Here is a 21,075-nt window from a genome sequence, read left to right as displayed (position 1 = left end):
ATTTACCTTCACGATCCCAACATTTCAGTGACCCAGTAATTCACAGGTGGCTCTGAGGTATCACACGGACGCTCCGAGAGTCTCACGCATTCAAATTAGTTGGTCGGTGCTTTTGGGTGGTGGGTGGGGTTTGAGGGAGGGAGGAGGAGGGGAGAGTGTGTGTGTGTGAGAGAGAGAGAGGGTTTGGGGGTTGGGGCAGGGGAGGAGAGGGGAGGGGAGGCGGGCAGTGAGCGCCACCAGTACACCTGTGGCAGTGGTAGGGGCAAGACGCTCTCTGGCCCTCCGCTCACAACAGCCACGTGAGGAACCCCCCGCCCCTGCCCAGTGACACCAGCCGCCTCCTCCCCTCTCGTGTCTCAGGCAAGCCGAGGACGGCTGCCCCCAACTGCTGCCGGATGGACATTAAAAATGTTGTCTGGAGACGTTAGTGTCGTGGGAAGACTTGGAGAACTCGAGAGAGAAGCGATAAATGTTGTGAGTGCGTATTGTACAAGTTATACGAAACGATTGAAAAGTTATGTCTCAGTGATGTATCTATATGGCATCTGCAGCAGTCTAGCTGCTCTTGTTTGTGTACTATGTTAGTGTAAATTTGTCGTCTGTTTACGATGCATAGTTTATGAACAACTGGGCGTTTATCGTAGATACAAGTGTAAGGACCTTCCTTTACCAGTCAAAAGATAAGAGATAAATACGTGTACGGTTCATCACCTCTGTGAAAGAGAGAGGGAGAGAGAGAGAGAAAGAAAAAGAAAACTCACAGTGAGTTAGTTCTCCAGTGCCATCGACATCACTTGAACTCGTGAGGTGGGAGACTTGTGGTATAAGGTCCTTCAACCAGGACGAGATGAACGCGCTACTATAGAGCGAAAAGTGGTTTAGATAGCAAGACCCCAGAGAGAGAGAGAGAGAGAGAGAGAGAGAGAGAGAGAGAGAGAGAGAGAGAGAGAGAGAGAGAGAGAGAGAGAGAGAGAGAGAGAGAGAGAGAGACGCCAAATTCTAGTTCTCTGTGGAGGCTAAAATGGACCCTCGTCCCATGTTCGTCGTCGTCGTCGTCGTCGTTCTGACGTGCACGAGAAGTAGCAGCGACGCCTCAACGACCGCCACGCCCTCGAGAGAAGGTAAGTAAGTCCCATGTACATGTCAGGTGAATGTAGTGGTGATGCCCTGACCTGGTCACACGAATCTGGATATGAATATTCAATCAACGGCATCCTGGTCTGGCAGAAGCACTTACCCCCGCCGCGCACTCCCCGGGTGAGACTGTTTTTGGTGAGGGTCTGGACACGAGTGTGTGTGTGTGTGTGTGTGTGTGTGTGTGTGAGTGTGTGAATGTGGGTGTACTGGCTCATATGGATACTCATGTATGTGTGTGTGTGTGTGTGTGTGTGTGTGTGTGTGTGTGTGTGTCACGATAACGGTTTGTGTGTGTTTGTGTTACTGATACGAGGGGAGAAAGTTTGCTGAGAGATGGATAATGAATCGCAAAAATGGGATTCTATGAAAGTTTAGTGATGCAGAGAAAATGAAGGGGGGAGAGGGAGAGAGACAGAGAGAGAGAGAGAGAGAGAGAGAGAGAGAGAGAGAGAGAGAGAGAGAGAGAGAGAGAGAGAGAGAGAGAGAGAGAATCACAGCGGTATGAGAAACATTACATTTCTGTCCATGGCTGAGATTTTGATACCTCTTACATTAGCTAGGAAAAAATCCTCCTCATGTATAAGAAAAATTAAATGCCAGGAGAAGAAAGCAAAAACGTTGCCATCCAGAGGTGGACGTGGCTGACTTGAGGTTGTGAGCAATCCTTCCAGACAGGTGGCAGATAAACCCTGTCACAGTTAGTGTCTGGTAGACAAACACCTACAGCTTGGAAGACAGACACCTGGCGTCTGGTAGACTCACGCCTGGTGTCTGGTAAACATGCACCCGAAGCCTGGCAGACACACGTCCTGAGTCTGGCAGACACACACACATGAAGCCTGGCAGGCAACAGACATGTGTCTCCTGGGTTTACTTAAAATACGCCGTGAAGACCTGGACTCACACAGGAAACACCACAGATTATTGACATCCGTTGTATCATTCGCTTATCTACCCATTTATCGTTTGAAACGTCTATCTATAATTAATCCATTTACTTTCATCCTGTTCATCTAATATATATATATATATATATATATATATATATATATATATATATATATATATATATATATATATATATATATATATATATATATATATATAAATGTATTTCTTTTTCTTTCCATACTATTCGTCATTTCCCGCGTTAGCGAGGTAGCGTTAAGAACAGAGGACTGAGGCTTTGAGGGAATATCCTCACTTGGCCCCCTTCTCTGTTCCTTCTTTTGGGAAATTAAAAACGAGAGGGGAGAATTTCCAGCTCCCCGCTCCCTTCCCTTTTAGTGGCCTTCTACGACAAGCAGGGAATACGTGGGAAGTATTCTTTCTCCCCTATCCCCAGAGATAGTATATATATATATATATATATATATATATATATATATATATATATATATATATATATATATATATATATATATATATATATATATATATATATATATATATATATATATATATATATATATATATATATATATATATATATATATAGTGTGTGTGTGTGTGTGTGTGCAAGTAATGTAAAACAACCATCTATTTTTCAATCTACCTAATATCGATTTCACATATCAGTGAAATAACATGTTTACCATAAACAGTTGTTTTGTGAGTTCACAGAAACTTGACTCACGTACAAGCAATCAGTCTAGACTTTACCCAACACGACTAAATCTTTGTTCAAATCTTGTGTGTTTTTACTTTGTTATCTGAGATACTGTTGCAGTTTTCTATGAAGAAAAGAAACCCTTTCATGTATCAAGATAGGACTTATATCACTCTCGTCTAGATAGCAATGGTTAGAAAAAAGAAATGTGTTTTTTGGCAAATCTATAGTGGAAAGTTTTAGGAAGAATTCCCTGGCTTATATCACCATGATCAAGTATTGATGCAAAGAGCCTTCGATGTTCCAGTTCTCGACACAGTAACCCACACGAACATCTGGTGGCGCTCAAGGCCGCGGAGGTGAACGTGTACATCAGTTTGTTGGCTCTCTGCGAGGGCGGTGCGTCTCTCAACGATGGTGCCAACGAAGTAGCGCCCTTATGGCCGCTTGTGTCAACATCAGGCTAATCATCAAGAGTGTTCCTTCTGACCTTATGCCTCTCACACACGTAAAGAGTTTCCGACACCTTATGCAAAGGGTCGGGAGAGGTGTTTCCAGGGTGTTTCCAGGGGTTTACTGGATACTATGGAAAAATAAATGATAAAACTTTCAAGATGAATATAAACTGTTGTGGGTGTTAGTGACGAGCTGAAGTGATCCTGCCGGAGGTGTTAGCTGTATGAGTCCGGTTAGGATCTAAAACTGGCGGCCGCGCGACGTCTCCTTCTGGATGCATGCATGACACGAATGCACGGATGGATGATTATAATCATGCATGTTCCTAATCACACTCACCTGAGGGTAAAAATCTCATACATGGGCGATACAATTGACTCGTTTGTGTCGTAACTTCGAGGAAATTGTTCCCGAAGTCATGAATGTCAGGTATGCTACCCTACTCTTACTAATTCCTCACAGCATATCCCTTGAAGTGACCATAAAGAAAGGCACTGAATGGGAACAGAGAATTTATAGTAATTGCTTGACATATGTAATGATACTGAAAGAATAAAAGGACCCGTCCTTTAACAGATATCCTGAGCAAGTTCCATGGAACTTCTGTGAGGATGTGCAGGCTGTACGTTAACGGTCATCGTACCATACAATATGCGGAGTACAGAAAGGAATTACAAGATGAAGATGTGGGTTTAAGTAGATCACTAGAACAAAATCTAAATCTTTTGGTACCCATGTAATGATCAGTACAAACGAATATATATATATATATATATATATATATATATATATATATATATATATATATATATATATATATATATATATATATATATATATATATATATATATATATATCAATGATCGACAAAATATGATCCAATCATAGCCATCTCGGGTGAAAAGAAAATAGAGTGTGAGAAAATGAATGAAGAAATGACTCTTACTTCCTTACGGGTTTGAGAACCTCACTCTTAAAAGCAGAAACGCTGTAGGAAGAGGGAAAGACGATGGAAGGAAGAGATTCCATGAGAATTAATGAGACAGAAGGCTTTGATGTCACTATGGTAAATAGGGAGGTTGAGGAAGAGCCACCCAAGGTATGGGAAGAAAATTTCATACCATGAGGAATATAACTCCTACTGGTATGAAATAACTACTCACAGGGAAAAATATTTTAGATCTGAGCTCAAAACAGGCACCCTAGATATGGGTCAACGGGCCCCCATTGTCTGTCTCTCCCTTGTATTACCATGTAGAACACCTGAGCTTTTGGGAATCAAATCATGTGATATTGAATTTTCTGGGTTTCTAGGGCAGAGTGGGAGATATGGTTATGCCCAACACATTTATGCAGCTGCAGAGTTGAATTGTGACGTTTGATAATCGAACAAAGAAAAACGAGTAACTTTTAGAAAGAGAGGCAAGTTGGAACTGCGATAATTAAGTATAACTAGGCTGTTGCTTCCCTTCTGCTTCCCGTGTGAGAAAAAGAAAGAGTATTAGAAAGAGGACTTGTTACAGATAGGAACTGAAGAGATATTAATCATAAAGAGAGAAAAGAGAGTACGTGTTGGGGTGAAACTTTGAGGTACACCACTGTAGAAGGGGATATCGATCCATCAGCGACTACTGCAGTGGACCAACTACAGTGGAAGCTATGTAATAGAGAACACAGAGAAACAGTAAAGCCAAAGGAAATGAGTTTAGAATAGAAAGACTTACGGGATATCCTGTCAGATGCTTCCGATAAGTCTGGAGCCATGGCAAAAGATTCAACAAATACCTGCGAGAGGAGGAAACAGCAAAATGAGTCACACAGGAGAGAGGTCATCAGTAGACCTTGTAATGCGATAGGCTTCTTGGCATTTCGAAAGACGGATATGGAATTCCAAATGTTTGAAAAAGTGTAAAGTTTCAGAGACCTTGCAGGCTGCAAAAGTGAAAGGAATAAGGCAACAATTGGGAGGGTTAGAATGGTCTCCTTTCTTCGGGATGCGCTGCACCAAGCTATGCTTCTAAAGAAAAAAGTTCGAATTTTAAGCAAAAAAGAAAAGGAAAGAGAGGTTCGATTAACGAACAGTGGGTCACTCACCTAGACCTCGAGGATGTATGCCATCTGGGCGATATACCTTACCCACTTCAAGCTAGATAATACTCTGAAGACAATGTGTAATGTAGATATAGACGTTATAGCGGGTTGAGATGAGAGGTAGAGCAATCAGCCAAAGTAGAACTAGAGAAGGATAAGGTATTTTTAAGACCGGCTTTATCAGCTGGAGAGGTAGCTATAAAGTGACCAGGTGAGAAGGAAGGAAAGATTAGATTACAGAAGTCATCGAAAGATGATTCCGGTTTAGGAGCAGAAAACTTTTTTCGTTAGAAGACATATCAACATACATATCTTACTTGACTTTAAGGTGAATAAAAAAGTTTCATGTCCAAGCAATATCATTTCCTCATGCGTCAGGCAATCGGAGCAGGAGTGATCAAACCACGTTTCGCGGGTTGGGTTGGAGGATGGGGCAGAGATCTGGCTTAAGACGTAAGACTATTCCAACCGAGATATCTCCGCTGTACGGTCAGCACAGCTGGAGGTATCCTGGCCAGCAAAGGAATACCCAGAGAAGAGGCTATGCAGGGATGACAAGTTATCGTAGGTATCAGAGGTGGCGCTTCGAGGAGAGGGTGGAAGGACAGGGGATAAACGTCCCCAGTCAGAGATAATTAAGATAAGAATGTTGGTGGGGGTCCTACTGGGGATGGGAAAGGGGAGAGAAATAGTAATATAGGTATACAGGAAATAAGTAAAACAAGAGGTTTGAAAGTGTTGGAAAAGTGGTCATGACGGTAGGGAACCCGTGCTGGGTATTTGATTGGCTGTTCCAGATCATTAAGGAAGGAAAAACAAGGGCCTCGGATCCACTAGGATCATGCTAGGAAGAGCCTAGCCAGTCCTTTTGTGTAAATTGAAATCTCCTTCATAAAGGAACTAAGCACATGAATGCAAAAGAGCAATGACAGATCAAATAGTCGAACAGCTGCACATATTTGAAGGAAGTGGGGAAGCTGCACGAGACAAGAGCAATACAGAGGGTAGAGACACTCTGAGCCAAATGTGAGCTGAGGTGGGAGACTTAAGATTTACAAGGCAAACAATAGGTGGCTCTCTCCTGCAGTAAGCACAAACAACGAACTAGTAGAGGAGATGATGGTTGAGATTATAGTTAGTAATTATATAGCGTACAGGATATATATATATATATCATTATTATCATTATTATTATTATTATTATTTTGCTTTGTCGCTCTCTCCCGCGTTTGCGAGGTAGCGCAAGGAAACAGACGAAAGAAATAGCCCAACCCACCCCATAAACATGTATATACATACACGTCCACACACGCAAATATACATACCCATACATCTCAATGTACACATATATAGACACACACAGACACATACATATATACACATGCACACAATTCACACTGTCTGCCTTTATTCATTCCCATCGCCACCTCGCCACACATGGAATAACATCCCCCTCCCCCCTCATGTGTGCGAAGTAGCGCTAGGAAAAGACAACAAAGGCCCCATTCGTTCACACTCAGTCTCTAGCTGTCATGCAATAATGCCCGAAACCACAGCTCCCTTTCCATATCCAGGCCCCACACAACTTTTCATGGTTTACCCCAGACGCTTCACATGCCCTGATTCAATCCATTGACAGCATATCGACCCTGGTATACCACATCGATCCAGTTCACTCTATTCCTTGCACGCCTTTCACCCTCCTGCGTGTTCAGGCCCCGATCACTCAAAATCTTTTTCACTCCATCTTTCCACCTCCAATTTGGTCTCCCACTTCTCCTCGTTCCCTCCACCTCCGACACGTATATCCTCTTGGCCAATCTTTTCTCTCCATGTGCCCAAACCATTTCAAAACATCCTATTCTGCTCTCTCAACCACGCTCTTTTTATTTCCACACATCTCTCTTACCCTTACATTACTTACTCGATCAAACCACCTCACACCACATATTGTCCTCAAACATCTCATTTCCAGCACATCCACCCTCCTGCGCACAACTCTATCCATAGCCCACGCCTCGCAACCATACAACATTGTTGGAACCACTATTCCTTCAAACATACCCATTTTTGCTTTCGGAGATAAAGTTCTCGACTTCCACACATTCTTCAAGGCTCCCAGGATTTTCGCTCCCTCCCCCACCCTATGATTCACTTCTGCTTCCATGGTTCCATCCGCTGCCAGATCCACTCCCAGATATCTAAAACACTTACTTCCTCCAGTTTTTCTCCATTCAAACTTACCTCGCAAGTGACTTGACCCTCAACCCTACTATACCTAATAACCTTGCTCTGATACACATTTACTCTTAACTTTCCTCTTTCACGCACTTTACCAAACTCAGTCAACAGCTTCTGCAGTTTCTCACATGAATCAGGCAACCAGCGCTATATCATCAGCGAACAACAACTGACTCACTTCCCAAGCTCTCTCATCCCCAACAGACTTCATACTTGCCCCTCTTTCCAAAACTCTTGCATTCACCTCCCTAACAAACCCATCAATAAACAAATTAAACAACCATGGAGACATCACACACCCCTGCTGCAAACCTACATTCACTGAGAACCAATCACTTTTCTCTCTTCCTACACGTACACATGCCTTACATCCTCTATAAAAACTTTTCACTGCTTCTAACTACTTGCCTCCCACACCATATATTCTTAGTACCTTCCACAGAGCATCTCTATCAACTCTATCATATGCCTTCTCCAGATCCATAAATGCAACATACAAATCCATTTGCTTTTCTAAGTATTTCTCACATACATTCTTTAGATCAAACACCTGATCCACACATCCTCTACCACTTCTGAAACCACACTGCTCTTCCCCAATCTGATGCTCTGTACATGCCTTCACCCTCTCAATCAATACCCTCCCAGATAATTTACCAGGAATACTCAACAAACTTATACATCTGTAATTTGAGCACTCACTCTTATCCCCTTTGCCTTTGTACAATGGCACTATGCACGCATTCCGCCAATCCTCAGGCACCTCACCATGAAACATACATACATTAGATAACCTTACCAACCAGTCAACAATACAGTCACCACCTTTTTTAATATATTCCACTGCAATACCATCCAAACCTGCTGCCTTGCCGGCTTTCATCTTCCGCAAAGCTTTTATTACCTCTTCTCTGTTTACCAAATCATTTTCCCTAACCTTCTCACTTTGCACACCACCTCGACCAGAACACCCTATATCTGCCACTCTATCATCAAACACATTCAACAAACCTTCAAAATACTCACTTTATCTCCTCACATCACCACTACTTGTTATCACCTCCCCATTAGCCCCCTTCACTGAAGTTCCATTTCCTCCCTTGTCTTACGCACTTTATTTACCTCCTTCCAGAACATCGTTTTATTCTCCCTAAAATTTAATGATACTCTCTCACCCCAACTATATATATATATATATATATATATATATATATATATATATATATATATATATATATATATATATATATATATATATATATATATATATATATATATATATATATATATATATATATATATATATATATATATATATGTATATATATATATAGGCTCAGATTGGGTGTCTAAATGTGTGTGAATGTAACCAAGATGAGAATAAAGGAGAGCTAGGTAGTATGTTTGAGGAAAGGAACCTAGATGTTTTGGCTCTGACTGAAATGAAGCTCAGGGGTAAAGGGGAAGCGTGGTTTGGAAATGTCTTGGGAGTAAAGTCAGGGGCGAGTGAGAGGACAAGAGCAAGGGAAGGAGAAGCACCACTACTAAAACGGGAGTGGTGGGAGTATGCGATAGAGTGTAAGAAAGTAAACACTAGATTGATATGGGTAAAACTAAAAGTGGATGGAGGAAGATGGTTGAATGTTGGTACATATGCACCCGGGCCTGAAATGAAAGATCATGAGAAGCAAGTATTTGGGGGCAGCTGAGTGAGTGTGTTAGTACTTTTGATGCACGAGACCGGGTTATAGTGATGGGTGATTTGAATGCAAAGGTGAGTAATGTGGCAGTTGAGGGAGTAATTGGTGTATAAGGGGTGTTCAGTGTTGTAAATGGAAATGGTGGAGAGCTTGAAGATTTATGTGCTGAAAAGGATTGGTGATTGGGAATACCTTGTTTAAAAAGAGAGATATACATAAATATACATATGGAAGTGGGAGAGATGACGAGAGAGCGTTATTGGATTATGAATTTATTGATTGGCGCGCGAAAGAGAGACTTTTGGTTGTTAATGTGCAGAGAGGTGCAACTGGAGGGATGTCTGATCATTATCTTGTGGAGGCGAAGGTGAAGATTTGTAGAGGTTTTCAGAAAAGAAGAGAGAATATTGGAGTGAAGAGAATGGTGAGAGTAAGTGAGCTTGGGAAGGAGACTTGTGTGAGGAAGTACCAGGAGAGACTGAGTACAGAATGGACAACGGTGAGAACAAAGGACGTAAGGGGAGTGGGGGAGGAATGGGATGTATTTAGGGAAGCAGTAGTGGCTTGCGCAAGGGATGCTTGTGCCATGAGAAGCGTGGGAGGTGGGCAGATTAGAAAGGGTAGTGAGAGGTGGGATGAAGAAGTAAGATTATTAGTGAAAGAGAAGAGAGAGGCATTTGGAGGATCTTTGCAGGGAAATAATGGAAATTACTGGGAGATGTGTAAAAGAAACAGGCAGGAGGTCAAGAGAAAGGTGAAAGAGGCCAAAAAGAGGGCAAATGAGAATTTGGGAGGTAAAATAAGTGCGTAAGACAAGGGAACAAATAGAACTACTGTGAAGGGGCCAAATGGGAAGGTGACAACAAGTAGTGGTGATGTGAGAAGGAGGTAAAGTAAGTATTTTGAAGGTTTGTTGGATGTTTGATGATAGAGTGGCAGATGTAGGGTGTTTTGGTCGAGGTGGTGTTCAAAGTGAGCGGGGTAGGGAGAATGATTTGGTAAAGAGAGAAGAAGGTAGTAAAAGTTTTGCGGAATGTATTAAAAAAGGGGGTGACCGTATTGTTGACTGGTTTGTGAGGTTATTTAATGTATATATGACTCATGGTGAGGTGCCTGAAGATTGGCAGAATGTTTGCATAGTGCCATTATACAAAGGCAAAGGGGATAAGAGTGAGTGCTCAAATTACAGAGGTATAAGTTTGTTGGGTATTCCTGGTAAATTATATGGGAGGGTATTGATTGACAGAGTGAACCCATGTACAAAGCATCAGACTGGGGAAGAGCAACGTGGTTTTAGAAGTGGTAGAGGATATGTGGATCAGGTGTTTGGTTTGAAGAATGTATGTGAGAAATACTTAGAAGAGCAAATGGATTTGTATGTAGCATTTACGGACCTGGAGAAGGCATATAACAGAATTGAGAGAGATGCTCTGTGGAAGGTATTAAGAATATATGGTGTAGGAGGCAAGTTGTTAGAAGCAGTGAACAGTTTTTATCGAGGATGTAAGGCATGTGTACGTGTGGGAAGAGAGGAAAGTGACTGGTTCTCAGTGAATGAAGGTTTGCGGCAGGGATGTGTGATATCTCCATGGTTGTTTAATTGTTTATGGATGGGGTTGTTAGGGAGGTGAATGCAAGAGTTTTGGAAAGAGGGACAAGTATTCAGTCTGTTGCCGATGAGAGAGCTTGGGAAGTAGTCAGTTGTTGTTCGCTGATGATACAGCGCTGGTGGCTGATTCGTGTGATAAACTGGAGAAGCTGGTGACTGAGTTTGGTAAAGTGTGTGAAAAAAGAAAGCTGAGAGTAAATGTGAATAAGAGCAAGGTTAATAGGTACAGTAGAGCTGAGGGACAAGTCAATTAGGAGGTAAGTTTGAATGGAGAAAAACTGGAGGAAGTGAAGTGTTTTAGATATCTGCTAGTGGATTAGGCAGCGGATGGAACCATGGAAGCGGAAGTGTATCATAGGGTTGGGGAGGGAGCGAAAGTTTTGGGAGCGTTGAAGAATGTGAGGAAGTCGAGAACATTATCTCGGAAAGCAAAAATGGGTAAGTTTGAAGGAATAGTTGTTCCTACAATGTTATATGGTTGCGAGGCGTGGGCTATAGGCAGAGTTGTGCCGAGGGTAGATGTGCTGGAAATGGGATGTTTGAGGACAATATGTGGTGTGAGGTGGTTTGATCGAGTAAGTAATGTAAGGGTAAGAGAGATGTGTGGTAATAAAAAGAGCGTGGTTGAGAGAACAGAAGAGTGTGTTTTGAAATGGTTTTGTCACTTGTGTATGTGGGTGGGTTGGGCTTTGTCGCTGTTTCCCGTGTTAGCGAGGTAGCGCAAGGAAAGAATTGCACAACACACCCACATACACATGAATATACGTACACGCCCACATACGCATATATACATACCTATACACCTCAACGTATACATATATATACACACATAGACATATACATATATACACATGTACATAATTCATACTGTTTGCCGTTATTCATTCCCATCGCCACCCCGCCACACTTGAAATAACAACCCCCTCCCCCTTCATGTGCGCGAGGTACCGCTAGGAAAAGACAACAAAGGCCACATTCGTTCACTCAGTCTCTAGCTGTCATGTAATAATGCACCGAAACCACAGCTCCCTTTCCACATCCAGGCCCCAGAGAACTTTTCATGGTTTACCCAGACGCTTCACATACCCTGTTTCAATCCACTGAGAGCACGTCGACCACGGTATACCACATCGTTCCAATTCACTCTATTCCTTGCACGCCTTTCACCCTCCTGCATGTTCAGGCCCCGATCACTCAAAATCTTTTTCACTCCATCTCTCCACCTCCAGTTTGGTCTCCCACTTCTCCTCGTTCCCTCCACCTGTGACACATATATCCTCTTGGTTAATCTTTCCTCACTCATTCTCTCCATGTGACCACACCATTTCAAAACACCCTCTCCTGCGCTCTCAACGACACTCTTTTTATTGCCACACATCTCTCTTACTCTATCATTACTTACTCGATCAAACCACCTTACACCATATATTGTCCTCAAACATCTCATTTCCAGCACATCCACCCTCCTTGGCACAATTCTATCCATAGCCCAAGCCTCGCAACCATACAACATTGTTAAAACCACTATTCCTTCAAACATACCCATTTTCGCTTTCCTAGATAATGTTCTCGACTTCCATACATTCTTCAACGGTCCCAGAATTTTTGCTCCCTCCCACAAACCTATGATTCACTTCCGCTTCCATGGTTCCATCCGCTGCCAAATCCACTCCCAGATATCTATACACTTCACTTTCTCCAGTTTTCTCCGTTCAAACTAATCTCCCAATTGACTTGTCCGTCAACCCAACTGTACCTAATAACCTTGCTCTTATTCACATTTACTCTCCGCTTTCTTCTTCCATACACTTTACCAAACTCAATCACCAGCTTCTGCAGTTTCTCACACGAATCAGCCACCAGCGCTGTATCATCAGCGAACAACAATTGACTCACTTTCCAAGCTCTCTCATCCACAACAGAATGCACACTTGCCTCTCTTTCCAAAACTCTTGCATTCACCTCCCTAACAACCCCATCCATAAACAAATTAAACAACCATAGAGACATCACACACCCCTGCCGCAAATCTACATTCACTGAGAACCAATCACTTTCCTCTCTTCCTACACGTACACATGCCTGACATCCTCAACAAAAACTTTTCACTGCTTCTAACAACTTGCCTCCCAAACCATATATTCTTAATACCTTCCACTGAGCATTTTTTTATCACCTCTATCATATGCCTTCTCCAGATCCATGAAGGCTACATACAAATCCATTTGCTCTTCTAAGTATTTTTCATATACATTCTTCAAAGCAAACACCTGATCCACACATCCTGTTCCACTTCTGAAACAACACTGCTTTTCCCCAATCTGATGCTCTGTACATGCCTTCACCCTCTCAATCAATACCCTCCCAAACAATTTCCTAGGAATCAAGATATTCCCCTGAGTCCACGGGGAAAATGAAACACGAAAAGTTCCCAAGTGCACTTTCGTGTAATAATCACATCATCAGGGGAGACACAAGAGAGATATATAACAGTCAGTTGATATACATGGAAAGGTCTGTAATGCCTGGTTGTTAAAAGGGAGCTCTGGCTTTGGTCCATTGCACATGAGAGCTAGTGAATAGATACGAGTTAATACGGCTTTTCTTCGCCTGCTCCTGGCGCTACCCTGGTAATGCGGGAGACGGTGAACAACATAGACAGAGGAGAGTCGCTACCCATCATTAACTTTATATTGAACTTAGATCAGTCATCTAACGAAGATGAAATATTCAGTAAGGTTTCGAAAGTCTACCACTGATTAGTCGGCAGGTTTATCAAAAGTTTATCTCGAGAACCTAAATGTCTTTGATAATTTGGAATTATATTTTTTCTACTTTTTTATATCATACGGTTAGTGAGTTGTGGGTTACTGGATATCTCCTGCTGATGTTTTCAAACTAATTAAGTGCAGTTTCAGTGGGATTAATGCAGTTTTCTTGGGGATTGTTTGCTAGAAATATAGACGAAAAATTTCTGGTGTTATGGATCGTTAATTATGAGGAAAGGAACCAAAAATGAAATTAGTAGAACTGCAAACAATATGCATGTTAGAATTATTGTTTTTATCAACGGAAAGGAGAGATAGATTCATCTTAAACAGCAAAACAGCATCTGTATAAACGTAAGAGTACACAGCGTCCACATCTATCATAAGAGTAAACAGCGTTTGTGTGGACAGCAAGAGTAAACAGCGTCTGTATGAACTGGAACTGTAAACAGTGTTTGTGTTGGCTGTAAAAGTAACCAGAACCACAAAGAACTGTAAACAGGAAACAGAAGCTCTATGAACAATAGCGGCAACCAGAAGCTGTAACAGCAACCAGAAGCTGTATGAACTGTAACAGTAACCAGAAGTTGTGTGAACTGTAACAGTAACCAGAAGCTGTATGAACTGTAACAGTAACCAGAAGCTGTATGAACTGTAACAGTAACCAGAAGCTGTATGGAGTAGAACAGAAAACAGAGTTTGTATGAACTGTAACAGTAACATGAAGCTGTATGAACTGAAACAGCAAACAGAGGTAGTATGAACTATAACTGTAACAAGAAGCTGTATGAGCCATAAACAGGAAACAAATGTAAACAAGTGTAAGCAGAGACGACGGGCTTTGAGTGGATCTGTCGAGGTCTAAGTATTAGATAGATGAAGGTAAACAGAAGAGGAGAGGTCGAGGGAAATTTGTGTCGAGTGTCTGAAGGCCTAAGCACGTACTCAGATACCCGCAGGATGTGGGGCCTAGTGATGTGTGCTCAGCGTGGTCTTGGGGGGGTGGAGGCATGGGTGATGGGCTATGAGAATAGTGGGTGGTGAGTTGAGTGGGCAGTGGGCTGAGTTGGTGGTAGGCTTAGTGGGCTGTGGAATGAGTAGATGTTGAGCTGAGTGGGTGCTGGGCTGCCTGGGTGCTGGGCTGAGTGGGTGCTGGGCTGAGTGGGTGCGGGGCTGAGTGGGTGTTGGTCTGTGTGGATGATGGGCTGAGTGGGTGCAGGGCTGAGAGTGTGTTGGGGAGAATAGCAGTAGAATGTGAGTATGGAACAGATAACGTGGGGAGTCGATAGATTGTTGGATAGATAGTTATATATGGGATAGATTACGTGAGGGATGGATAACTTTTGGGATAGATAACTTGTGGGATGTGGGAGAGGCAACGGATGGCGTGCTTATGTAGTTGGTTGTGGTGGATAGATGGCTGGTTGTGGGTGGATGTTGGATGAGTGACGGGTGGATGGTGAATGGGTGATGGGTGCTGGGTGGATGCAGGGTGGCTTGGACGGTAGGCAGGTTTTGGCAATCTGTTGCGTTACCACGATTCGCCCAGGGAGTGAGTAGGTGGGAAGGAGTGTGGAGTAAAGGTTCAGTCATATGTGAATGGCGAACCGAAAGAGAGTGGGAAACGAGAAGGAAGGTCATGGGTGCCATGTCTAGTGGGTGGTGCCGGAGGCCGTCCCCTGGATGGCATGTCTGGTGGGTGGCGTGGGTGAGCGAGTCATGGGTGCCATGAGTGCCGAGTAGTGGGTGGCCGAGAATGTAGACGGCATCGCCACCAGCAGCACTTCCTCCTGCCCCACTGAGCCAACAATGGCCGCGCTTGCCTTGCTCAACCCAACCGGGGAACCCCCCCCCCCCCGGTCCGTCCTCACTCAGCCAGCCCCTGGCCTCGACACATCACGTCTGCTCGTAAGTGCATTGCGACATTACCCTCTCTCGTTATAGCTGGGCAAGTGAGTCATCACTTCCTGAAGGTGGAGAGACGCCAGGTACCGTTGACTATTATCCCCAGGTGAGAGAATGCTTCATTCTGAGAGAGAGCGACTCGCATTCGCTCGCTCATACTTCTGTCATCTCCAGAGAGCCGTTTTCTGTTCGCGGAATTGCTCCTTCGACAGACAGATTCCTTTGCATCCTCCGGGGTAGTGATCTTGTAAGACATGTGATCCTGTAAGGATGATAGAACACGTGCTCTATAAAACCCCAAAGCGAGTAAGAGACATGCTTGTCTAGTGAGTGAAGCAAATTCTACATCTTGCAGAGACATTGTCCTCTGCTGTGGCCGCCTCGCGTTCCTGAGCGTGTGAGAGCTGTGCATGGCGTGGACGACCTCGCAGGACCTCCCGTTAAGCAGTGCGCGCATAATGTTCCAGGAGAACATTATAGTTGCAGGAGTCATGCTGTATTATGTAGGACTGCTTCTGGATCCTGCTGTGCTAGACGTGTCACAAGCAGGCGAGAGAGGATTTCACAGTTGACAGCGTGCGTGTGATTACTATGTATGCATTCGCTTTGTCCCTTTATATATATATATATATATATATATATATATATATATATATATATATATATATATATATATATATATATATATATATATATATATATATATATATATATGTATATATATGTGTGTGTGTGTGTGTGTGTGTGTGTGTGTGTGTGTGTGTGACTTCTATTCATTGCATTTGTACTCGTCCGCCGTTTCTCGCTAACGAGGTAGTGCTAGGAACAGACGAAGAATGGCCTCATTTGTTCGATCCAACTTAGCTGTCGTGTATAATGTGCCGAAACCAAAGCCCTCGGTCCACAGCCAAGCCTAACGAACCTCTCCGCAGTTTCTCCAGACCACTTCATATTACCTGGTTTAGCCCACTGACACCTAGACGCTCCCTGTATACCATAAACCTCCAATTCGTTCTGTTTCATGAAAACCTTGCATCCTACTACATGCTCATCCCCCAAACTCTCGAAGCATCTTTCCCTTTGTCCTTGTTTCCTCCACTTCCGATATGTGTACTCTCATAATCAACCTCCTCATACTCATTCTCTCCATATATCCACACTATTTTAGCACATCCTCTTCAGCTCTTTCATATTCATTGCTCTTACTATCGGAACTTTTCTGGCCCCCATTACTTCTCATACGATGAACACACCTTACTGTTACTGTACTCTAGTGTTCAACCCTCCTCTGTAGTTTTCCATGTAGGACCTACGCCTCACACCCATACGAACATGTCCATCTTTGCCCTTACAGATAGTGACATCACTTCCCTCAACACACCTCAGTGCACCCAGGACGATCACCCCCTCACCCATCCTGTGGCTTATTTCAGCTCCGATAGTTCCTTTTGCCACGATGCTCACTTCCAGGCATCTAACACATTCCACATAGTCCAGGTTCTCTTCAGCCACACTCACTCTAGCCAACCAACTTCATAGCCTTACTTTTGATAACAAACTTCCTCGTTTCGCACACTGTTCAAAACTCAGAAACCAGCGTTTACAGTTCCTCACTCAAATCTGCCACCTGAACCGTGTCATCAGCAACGACAACTGACTCGCTTCCCCCATCCCCACCCACCCAACCTGGCTAAATACAATTCACATGTAAACAAGACAGAAATTTGAAGGTTAACTACATTTATGTACACGATCTATAAACATAAAATATTTTTTTTTTTTTTTTTTTTTCATACTATTCGCTATTTCCCGCAATAGCGAGGTAGCGTTAAGAACAGAGGACTGGGCCTTTGAGGGAATATCCTCACCTGGACCTCTCCTCTGTTCCTTCTTTTGGAAAAAAAAAAAAAAAAAAAAAAAAAAAAAAAAACGAGAGGGGAGGATTTCCAGCCCCCCGCTCCCTTCCCTTTTAGTCGCCTTCTACGACACGCAGGGAATACGTGGGAAGTATTCTTTCTCCCCTATACTTGAATGAATTCCCCAAATGTAACTATAAGATATCGCATACCTAAAAATATAAGAGTCTGAGTACTGAAATCTGAAAAACATTGTAAAGTGAAATTATATGTCAAAAGAATTGGGTAAATTATGCAAACGTTCTAAAATTCAACAAAACTTATCTTCAATTTGGACACTGGCTTTCCAAACCATATGGCTCCCTGCAAACTGTCGGTTAGCAAGGAAAATTGAAAGACTTGAGGGGAAACCTAAAGTCATTAAGATTTGGCCTCTCTCTTCATATACCCCAGACTCGCCAGAATTCGAGAGAAAGCATCATAATTTGCAGAGTCCAGAATCTGATTGTCACTGGATTGTACTGTGCGTGTCCATGCTCATGTGAATACTGTTTAACTGGGGAATTCTTGGGTCTGTGTAGTCTCATAACCATTGTGGATGAAAAACCTTCATGCTTATCAATATATATATATATATATATATATATATATATATATATATATATATATATATATATATATATATATATATATATATATATATATATATATATATATGTATATATATATATATATATATATATATATATATATATATATATATATATATATATATATATATATATATATATATATATATATATTTATATATATATATATACATGTGTTTGTGTGTGTGTGTGTGTGTGTGTGTGTGTGTGTGTGTGTGTACGTGAGTTTTTGTGTGAGCGCGGAACAATGTGCCGCCACATCCCTGAGCTGTCTGACCAGTAGGGGGAAGTGACCTGCGCAACGACTTCATTCCATAGCCACATCTCAGCCAGTCTTCGTCTGGCCCCTCACTGCAGCAGCAGCAGGCACCAGTAGGGCGCCACAGATACAAACTTAACATTCCACGCTTCCCTACTCCATATCCACAAACTCCTCTACCCCATCATTAAATTCAACCTTCCTCCTCCCCCTCCTACCACATCCACATCCCATCAACCACACCCATCCGCCACACACCTATCCCTCCTCATCTCATCCATCACATTCACTAAACCAACACTCGTCAACCACTCACCAACACTTTCACATCCCCTGCACCACACTTCACTAAAACCATCCCCCCACACCCTTATGTTACTTCATTTGATCACTCATTTTACCTCACCCTTCCCCTATATTCTTGTTTTTACACGTTCCTACACTGCTCTCTCGCTCTCCCACATCCTCTCCACCCCTCACTCGCCCATCCCCTTTGCCGCCACGACCCTCCATACTTCTTTTTATTAAAAACAACGTCTTCCATACACAGCGTTTAAGGGACGGCACCGTCAGCAATTGTAGGAGTGCGAGCGTCTTTTGTATTGTGATTATTAGCTAGAATTTGCAGGACACGCGACGTAGGCACACCAGGACCCGCACCCTACCCATTACTGTGCGTAAGTGTATAATTCATGACTTATTATAAGGCAATACTTTCTGACACCGACGGGAATTACTTAGTTTACGCGAATAATCCTCGTTATGTCCGTGAACGTCGCCCGTAATCATGTGGAAGGAAGGGATCCCTTCCAAGAACACAACTTTTTCTGAGAAAGAGCGCAGAGCAGAGCTCCTCATTCTGTTACTCATATGGCTGTCGCTTGCCGTTCTCTGCTCTCAGGCTTTACTATTAGGAATATGATGGAAAAACTGTTGTTTTCATTCTCATCCAAGGTCTCCTTTTCTACTATAGCTTTTCCTTAAACCAATCTATTGTAAAACACGGAATATAGAATTTAACATGAAATCTGGCATCTTCGTCTGAGCCTCAGAGACCCTCTGTGTGGATGTTCCATTATTACATAGTATATTGTTGTCCATATCGATGGCTCCAGTCAAGGATAAAAATCATCGGTATGGATGGGTCTTAGTTATCAGAAAGGATGAAGGAAGAGAGAAGTAAGGAGAAAAGGAAAGTGTTTATGCACATATCCCCCGGACATTTGGAAAAGCCCTCATGACAATGTAGCAAGTATATTCGAGGAGAGTTATGGGCCTGACTGGCGTCAGGTCCTGAACTCTGGGCACGCACGCTGTCTCAAGTTACAATACCGCATCTCAGAATCTGCGAAAAAGAACTTTATATGCAACTTAGCGGACAGTGGGAGGCTACCCTAGAGCTGTGGATGTACGACGCTAATTATTTTCGCCTGCGATCACGTTGGAACGGTGGTAGTGGGGGTTGTGGTAGTGGTGGTAATGGTAGTGGTGGAAGGGATAGAATCGTGACCACCAAGTCTCCAGGCTGTTGTAAACATTCAAAGGAATCCTGGGTACATGTACACTGGGATGTGCTCCAGCCCGACACTGAGGGTGAGAGTGGAGAACCGAATTTGGATGACCAGAACACGAGTTCTGAATGACTGATGACTGACACAGGCTGTTATTATCAGTTTCTTCTCATTATTATTGTGTTTTTACGTTAGAGGCTCCAGTCACGAACAAGAGTCCACATCAAGGCTGGGCCTTAATTGCACTATAAAGAGATTACGGAAAGGAAAAAAAGAAGAGACAAGGGAAAGCATTCATTACTTTTGAAGGAAGTGAAAAACCTGTCTTTTAAATTGTGCCAGATCATAGTTGTTGTGAAAAACATGAGAAGGTAGAGAGTTCCAAAGCTTCGAGATGGAGGAAAAGAAGCGGGTATCAAAAGGCTCATCCTTGAGTTCCTGATGGCCACACAATACTCATGTGACGCAGCAGCATGCAGATTATTGTGAGGTCTAGTTGGTGTTGGGGCACACAAGCAGCCACCTCTAGGGAGCAAGAACCAAATCAATTCATGTAGAAGAGGGAAAGGGAACCAAAATTGCAGAGTAGGGCAAGTGGATCAAGATTTGAAGTTTGTCTAGTAGAGGCGATACGTCGTGCCGCTGTCGACTTAACTCAGTCAAGTAAGGATGCAGAGCCAGAACCTCCCCAGACGGATTGATCCTTTGTACAAACGGAACTACTGTTCGGAGAAAAAGAAATTTCGAGATCTAGAAAAATTACTCCTACTTTCTTAGGGACAGACTTGGCTATTTCCGTAATGTGGAGTTTCCAAGATAGTGTGGTTGCTACAGTGATATCAAGTATGTTCATTGAGTTAAGAGGTGGAATTACAGATCAGTCAAAGAAGAGAGGAAAATTGTGAGGAATTTTCAACAGAGATGAAGTCATTAAGCTTAACCAGATTTCGTCTACGCTTCTGAGATATCCTTTCTAAGCCTGAGTTTCATGAGAAGTTGTGTCAAGACGGGATGCAGATCAAGTTAGAGCATAAGGAGCAGATTTTGAAGGATGTAGAGGAATGTAGCGTGAGTCGTTAGCATAAGGGTGCATTTGGTTATTTGTTTGAAATGATATCATTAAAGAAAAAAAGATTAGTATAGGCGACAAGACAGAGCCTTGAGGGATACCGCACTTGACGGAGAAAGAGGTTGAGGCTGATAGATTGGCCATGGAGAAAGCTAGATAAAAGGGAACAAAGTGAGGGAGGGATGCCAGTAGAAGGGAGCTTAGAGACGAGAT

General features: G+C 42.9%; 1 protein-coding gene across 1 annotated transcript in view; it reads left to right on the top strand.

The window, feature by feature from the left end:
• Positions 1-266: 266 nt before the first annotated feature.
• LOC139762523 (uncharacterized) overlaps positions 267-21,075 on the top strand; it is a 414,664-nt gene continuing 393,855 nt past the window's right edge. Inside the window, exon 1 of the mRNA XM_071687516.1 lies at positions 267-1,121. Coding sequence (XP_071543617.1) covers positions 1,022-1,121 — 100 coding nt within the window. The 5' untranslated portion in view covers positions 267-1,021. The remainder of the gene's footprint in view (positions 1,122-21,075) is intronic.

The sequence above is a fragment of the Panulirus ornatus genome, chromosome 3, assembly GCF_036320965.1.
Source record: "Panulirus ornatus isolate Po-2019 chromosome 3, ASM3632096v1, whole genome shotgun sequence".
Taxonomy (NCBI): domain Eukaryota; kingdom Metazoa; phylum Arthropoda; class Malacostraca; order Decapoda; family Palinuridae; genus Panulirus; species Panulirus ornatus.
Note: the sequence above shows the minus strand (reverse complement) of the source record. Positions and strands in the feature narration are given on the sequence as shown.